The sequence below is a fragment of the Pistacia vera genome, unplaced genomic scaffold, assembly GCF_008641045.1.
Source record: "Pistacia vera cultivar Batoury unplaced genomic scaffold, PisVer_v2 Contig214, whole genome shotgun sequence".
NCBI classification, from domain to species: domain Eukaryota; kingdom Viridiplantae; phylum Streptophyta; class Magnoliopsida; order Sapindales; family Anacardiaceae; genus Pistacia; species Pistacia vera.
Genome location: NW_022196018.1, coordinates 572518 through 580240, shown reverse-complemented (window position 1 = coordinate 580240; position 7723 = coordinate 572518). Strand labels below are relative to the sequence as shown.

At 36.9% G+C, this 7723-nt stretch overlaps 1 protein-coding gene across 1 annotated transcript; it reads left to right on the top strand.

Annotated features, from left to right (window-relative positions):
• Positions 1-651: 651 nt before the first annotated feature.
• LOC116129931 (peroxidase 3-like) lies at positions 652-2033 on the top strand. Its single transcript, XM_031415682.1, has 4 exons — positions 652-901; positions 1000-1191; positions 1299-1464; positions 1549-2033. Exons 1-4 carry the CDS (start codon positions 689-691, stop codon positions 1950-1952), a joined length of 975 nt encoding a protein of 324 aa, XP_031271542.1. The 5' UTR covers positions 652-688; the 3' UTR covers positions 1953-2033.
• The last annotated feature ends 5690 nt before the right edge of the window (positions 2034-7723 follow it).

Sequence of the window (7723 nt, the reverse complement as noted above, 5' to 3'; positions counted from 1 at the left end):
TCCTGCATGCCTTGAACTTGAATACACTGACTTTAACTATTCCCTCCTTTATTTTATTTCTTTTGATCTTGTGACTTCATATTTTAGGCTTATATATATTAGGGTGATAATCATATTTATAGGTAAATTAAGAACATCGATTCTCTATATTCGACTGGAGTGATTAAACAAATACTTTTTTTAACTTTTCAGTAGTAACAAAACCTATACATGTGCACTGGAATATTGCATACATATTCTCTTTATTATATATAAAGAGGAAATATATCCCTATAATTTAGTTCAAATTTCAATTAAAATATGAATTTATTTAACCCACCAGTCATGATATATATTAAAATCTTAACCACTTAATTTGACTTAGTATGTATAAATACACATGTTGTTATTTGTTAACTAAGAAATGGCATCCCGGAGCTAGTTTTCATACATTACATAAATGGCCGTCAGTGTATGCTACAAGTGAATAAATTTTTGAAGAGCTGACTCCTAATTATATGCTTGACTTCTCAAATAATAAATGGATTTAATTTTCATTTCTGTCCCTAAAATATACAATGCTTATCTGTATAACTAGGCATGAAAGATGCCATGAGACGTGTATAAAAGGACTAGAGGTTACTGTAAGTATCCATTGCATTGTGGCTTAGAAATTTGGATCATTGGTGAATAGCTAAAAGTTTTAGGGATGAAGAGCAGGCAGTTTGTTTTGTTGTTGTGTTTAGTTGGTTTCTGTTTAATTGGGGTCTGCCAAGGAGGTAATCTAAGGAAGAAATTCTACAAGGACACATGCAGTCGTGCTGAGGACATAATCAAGATTAAGACCTGGCAACATGTCTCTGCCAATCCCCAGTTGCCCTCGAAGCTCCTGAGACTGCATTTTCATGACTGCTTTGTTAGGGTAAGCTTAAATCATATATACTTTCTTACGCTTTCATTTCAATTAAAATTTTGACTTAAATGTGGTGTGCATAACTTAATTGAAAATTATATTTTCAGGGTTGCGATGCCTCGGTTTTGATAAACTCAACAGCAAATAACACTGCAGAGAAGGACGCAATTCCAAACCTATCTTTGTCAGGATATGATGTTATCGAAGATATAAAAGCAGAGCTTGAGGCTGAATGTCCAGGAGTTGTATCTTGTGCCGATATTCTGGCTTTGTCCGCGAGAGACTCGGTTTCATTTCAAGTAACTTAACCAATCTAACTTTCTAAAATGATATTATTTATCTGCAAATAGAGCACATAACTATGGATCATATCTCATATATAAGTTGCATGTAATAACAATTGCAGTTCAACAATACAATGTGGGAAGTGCTTACTGGTAGAAGAGATGGCAGAGTATCCCTAGCTTCAGAGGTCTTGACTAATATTCCTGCACCTTTCTTCAACTTCACTCAGCTTAAGCAGAACTTTCAAAACAAAGGTCTCACTGTCCATGACCTCGTTGTCCTATCAGGTATATAAATATTTACATCATTAATTACTCAAACTTAATTTGTAATGCAATGGAGGTAGCCAAAATTTGACATTATATATTTAGGTGGACACACAATCGGAGTAGGCCACTGCAACCTCTTCAGCATCAGGCTGTACAATTTCACTGGAAGAGGAGATCAAGACCCTTCACTGGACCCAACTTATGCTGCATTCTTGAAAACTAAATGCCAAAGCCTTAGCGATACAACAACTACAGTAGAGATGGATCCTGGCAGTTCTCTAGACTTCGATACCGATTACTATGCTATTCTGAAAGGGAATAAAGGTCTCTTCCAATCCGATGCTGCCCTTCTAACCAATAAAGGTGCAAATAACATCGTCTCAGAGTTAACTAATCAAACCAAGTTCTTCACTGAGTTTGCACAATCAATGAAGAGAATGGGTGCCATCGAGGTTCTTACAGGCGAAGTCGGGGAAGTTAGGAAGAAGTGTGGCGTTATCAATTAATTCTTTATTATTATTTTGTTAATTTATGAATTTTGTTTGTGTATCGATTAAATTGAAGATAGAAACCTTATTTTCGATTAAGGTTTCCATAAGGGTGTGTTTGGATCGAACGAGGTAATCTTTGTTTATTTTGTAAGATTTTGTTGTTTGGTTTGCAAGTAATAAAATATTACGAATATCTTTTATTTTGCAAATAGTGTTTATTATGGGTTAAATAGGGATAATCAGATGCCCACCCCAGGAGGTGTTATTAAAAGATTACCAAGTAGTTTAATTTTTATACCTATTTTACCTTTAATTAAATATCATTTTGGACACAATTGCCCTCAGATGTCTACCAAATAACCATTCCTAGCCCCCCTACATTTGAGAATTTAGCTAAAACACCTCAATCACAAAAAAGTTTAAAAGTTAACAAAACACCCCTAGCCACCCAAGACCACCACTGGCTACCACTGCCAGCCGTTGTCGGCAATTGCTGTAATGGCGTACAACTGACTAGATCTGGTTGGTCATGCGTTGGTAAGGTCGTTTCCGGATGGCCAGATCTGGCCATTTCTATGGTCGTGAAACGACCATGGATTTGTAATCCATGGTCGGAATGGCTTTGCCGACGCACTACTGACCATATAAGGCCAGTCTTGCACCATTCCGTCAATTGTCAGTGACGGCCAATGGTGGTGGCTAGTTATCGACAGTGGCTTGAGATGGGTGGGGGTGATTTTGCTACAAATTAAAGTTTTATATGATTGTGGTATTTTAGCAAAATTTCAAATGTAAATGGTTAAAAGAATGATTCAAAAAATAATAATAATAAAAATATTAATTGATATTTAAAAAGGAGGGTAATTTAGTAATCTATATAATATACTCATCCATTTATCTCCCCAATCAAACATATAAATATAATATACTTACCTATTTAATCGAACCAACCAAACACATTTCCTTAAACATTCTCAATAATCTTCAATTTGATTTATCTTTCTATTAACATAACATCTTTCTATAATATAACATTATATGATCTAAACACATGTTAATGGTAAGAATTAACGTGGCGGGCGTGCAGTGAGTTGAAAATTGAAATTATATGTCCGTCCAATTTTTTTAATATAGATCATCTTAATTTATTTACCCAAGGGTTTAGATTCTCTTGCTTTACTTTACCAACTAATATAGATCATGTCAATTAATCATAATATTTTATTAAATTATAATTCTCCTAACCATTTATGACTCTATGTTATAAAACTTAATCTAAATTGATCAAAAAGAAAAATTATGAAGGCAATTATCTTCCAAATTATGAAGGCAATTAGCTTTACTCGAAAAGGCTAATGTACTGTGTACACAGTTCACCCACCTCTTGTTTCTCGAATTGATCATAAATTGATTTGTTTACGACCCTATTGTCAATACTAATTTATTACTGCTAGTAATTATCATACACCATGCTTATGACGTTAAACCTCGACACAAAACTATCAAATGTGTGTATCCAATAAATATAAAAGAGCAGTCAACTTAAAATTTATTTTGAGAAATATCAAAATTAAAAATCATGTTTTCATCTAGTAATTCCTTGGCATATGAGAATGCATGGTGTAGGATAAGTTTGAGTTAAATATTATAGATTATACTTTGAGGTGGTTCCATTGCTTTAATTATTTCAGTAATATATGTTGGCATTACTTTTTCACAAGTCTTATAATCAATGCCATTTGCGTACTGTTCTATTTTTTTAAAAGATAATAAAACATGTGAAAAAACAAATCAAAACAGCAGGTAGCACTGCAGAGAAAGATGCAATTCCAAACCTATCTTTGTCAGGATATGATGTTATTGAAAAAATTAAAATAAGAGCTTGAGGATGAATGTCCAGTGAGTTGTGCCGATATTCTGGCTTTCTCCACTAGAGACTCAGTTTCAATTCACGTAACTTAATTGTTAAGGTGATGGCTTCATACGGTGATGTTTTGTCATTAAGTGAGACAACGTCGTTTTGAGCCAAGTAAAGATTAATCCTGTCCATTGGCTGGCTGAGTATCCAACTATGGCAAATCAGTCTGATAGTCAACAGTATAAAAGCAGTGCAACAGTCTTTTCTCAAACAGTTGAACCCATTCTTCGTGTTTTCTCTTTTTTTCTCTATAAAACGAATAGCCTCCTTTAGGGTTTGGGTATTGTCTTGATCTTGAATCTTGTAACAGGGTGTTGAGTGGCTGGTTTGTAGGCCACTTGAGGGTACTAGAGTTTGCAGTGTATCTTGGGTGTTAGATCTGTATCTCTAGGGTGTTACGGGTTCTGTATAGATCTGGGAAAGGGTTCAATTCTTTGGTCGAGTTGTGTTATGTAATCTTGATCAATATAGTGCAGCGAGCTTGCTGGTTTCCCGAGCTCAACGTGGACGTAGCTTGCTCATATCCGAGCAAGTGAACCATGGTAAATCTTGGTGTTGTGTGTGCGATTCTATTTTGTGTTGTGTGTTTTGTGTTTGCTTTCTGGTTGATCTGTTGCGAGTAGGTATAATAGTGGTATCAGAGCCATTTCTTGGGGATTAGGGTTTTTTACAAAAATTAGGGTTTTGCAAATTTGGGGATTTTGCAAAATTAGGGTTTCGTGAAATTAGGGTTTCTGAAAATTTGGGGTTTTTCAAATCTGTGATTCCTTTGAGTCTCCAATAGGATCTAGGGAGTCAAATCTAGGCTAAGTTTAAAGGTATATAGGCTGGAAACCAGTAACCGCCTTAAAAATTGCCTGACAGTATTTGGCAACCTCTGGTGTAACAATGCCGCGCACCTCTTAGTTCTTTCTTTCCTATCGTTTCAGAAAAATGAGTACTACTCGTATGAAAATCTCCCAATATGATGGGAAGATCGATTTTGGGAGTTGGAAGAAGAAGATGAAATCTCTCCTCTCACACAACAAGGTTGTAATTGCATTGGAAGAAGACATCAAGAAGTGGCCGGAGGAAAAACTGACGAAAAAGGAGGAAGTTAATGAAGAGGCTTACAATCTGATCTTTCTAAATCTGTCAGACAGTGTCCTCAGAAAGGTAGATGGTATCGAATCACCACTAGAACTATGGAGTAAACTCAATACTTTGTATGCTTTACAATATGCCCCTAATTTAGCTTTCTTGAAGGGCACTTTATTTTCTTACAAAATGGATAGTTCTAGGAGTATAGAGGACAACTTAAACGAATTTATTAAAATGACTTTGATCCTAAAAGGAACAGATCAAGAATTAGGTAGTACTAGCCTAGCTATGATCCTCTTGAACTCACTGCCTGATGACTACCAAGTAGTCAAAAATGCGTTACAATACACTGGTACTGTACAAACCCTAGATCTAATAGTTGTAGGTCTTAAGGCTAGGGAGTTAGAGTTGAAAGTCCAGAAAAGGAGTGGGTCCAATCTGTTTGTTAAAACCACGGTGGAGTCTAGTCAGACAGGGAGAAACAATTCTATGAATCAGGGGAATAGGAACAAGAAAAAGTGGAAGGGAAATAACAAGAGTAAAGAAACTAGAAAATGTTTTTTCTGTAATAAGGCTGGCCATATTAAAAAGAACTGTTTTGAATAGATCAAGAAACAAAAACAAGGGAACACAGAGACAAACCTAGCCACCAGTACAAACCTAGTAGATGAACCTGAGGTGCTTACAGTGTCAATGTTTGACACTACTAATGAGTGTGTACTGGACTCAGGATGCTCTTTCCATATGAGTCCAAACAGAAACTGGTTCTAGGAGTTTGAGGATACTGATTCAGAAATAGTTTACATGGGGAACAATAATACATGTAGGGTTAGAGGAATTGGCTCTATAACTCTAAGTCTTAACACTAGAAAATTAGTTAAACTCACAAGAGTCAGGTACATTCTAGAACTAAAAAGAAACCTGATATCACTAGGTACCCTAGATGAATGAGGCTGTAGTTATAAGGCAAAGAATGGAAGCTTGAACATACACAAAAATAGGAACCTTATCCTGACAGGACAGAAAAAGAATGGGCTTTACATACTCTGTGGGAACATATCCTCTAACTGTTTGAACTCTATGATTAAGTCTACCAACATATCCAACACTGAAAAATGGCACCTTAGACTAGGTCACATAAATCAAAGAGGCATGGATACCCTAAACAATCAAGGTCAGTTTGGTAAGGATAAGATCTCTTCACTGGATTTCTGTGAGAATTGCATATTAGGAAAACAACATAGAAATAGTTTCCAAAAGGGGGTACACCAAGCCACTAGTCTATTTGAGTACATCCACTCTGACCTGTGGGGACCTAGGAGGATTAGAACCTATGAGGGAAACAGTTACTTTATGTCCCTAGTAGAAGATTACAGCAGAAAGGTTTGGGTTTACCTATTAAAGACGAAGGATCAAGCCTTAGAAAAGTTTAGGGAGTGGAAACTCTTAGTTGAAAATCAGATGAATAAGAGGGTTAAGGTTCTCAGAATTGACAATGGGTTAGAATACTGCAACCAAGAGTTTGATAAGTTCTGTGGGGATGAAAGGATTTTGAGGCATAGGACTGTGAAACACACCCTTCAACAGAATGGGGTGGCTGAGAGAATGAACATAACTCTCTTGGATAAAGTGAGATGTATGCTTATCACCTCCAAACTCCCTACCTCCTTTTAGGGAGAAGCCCTTACCACTTCTGCCTACCTGATAAACAGAAGTCCCTCCACTGCTATAAACCTAAAATGTCTAGAAGAGATGTGGACTGGAAGAAAACCTGATCTGGGACACTTGAGAGTTTTTGGTTGTGTTGCATATGCACACACTGTTGGTGGAAAACTGGAACCAAGGTCAACAAAGTGTGTTTTTCTGGGATACCAAAAAGGAACAAAAGGGTACAGACTGTGGGACAAGGAGTCCCCTGGGGTTACAGTTGTAGTAAGCCGAGATGTAATTTTTAATGAGGGTATTTTCCCTTGTAAAAGTACTAACTCTAATGTAGGTCCAAATCCAAGTGTAAGGGAGAGTTCTAGTCTACCTAAGACTACACAAATTGAGGTGGAGCTTCCTGCCCAACCTCAACCACTGTAGGATCCTGAAACCACCCAGGAAACTGAAACTGTTCCTGAACCTGGAGGAGAAGCTGGACATTATGATGCAGAACAAGAGGATGAGACAGAAACAGCTAGACCTGGCAAACGGTGACGTTTTATCATTAAGTGAGACGACGTCGTTTTGAGCCAAGTAAAGATTAATCCTGTCCGTTGGCTGGCTGAGTATCCAACGGTGGCAAATTAGTCTGATAGTCAACAATATAAAAGCAGTGCAACAGTCTCTTCTCAAACAGTTGAACCCCTTTCGTGTTTTCTATCTTTTTCTCTATAAAACGAATAGCCTCCTTTAGGGTTTGGGAAATTGTCTTGATCGTGAATCTTGTAACAAGGTGTTTGAGTGTTTGCAGGCCACTTGAGGGTACTAGAGTTTGCAGTGTATCTTGGGTGTTAGATCTGTATCTCTAGGGTGTTATGGGTTCTGTAAAGATCTGGGAAAGGGTTTAGTTCTTTGGTCGAGTTGTGTTCTGTAATCTTGATCAATATAGTACCGAGCTCGCTGGTTTCCCGAGCTCAACATGGATGTAGCTTGCTCATATTCGAGCAAGTGAACCACGGTAAATCTTGGTGTTGTGTGTGTGAATCTGTTTTGTGGTTTTTGTGTTTTCTTTCTTGTTAATCCGTTGCGAGTAGGTATAACAGTGGTATCAGAGCCATTTCTCGAAGATTAGGGTTTTTTACGA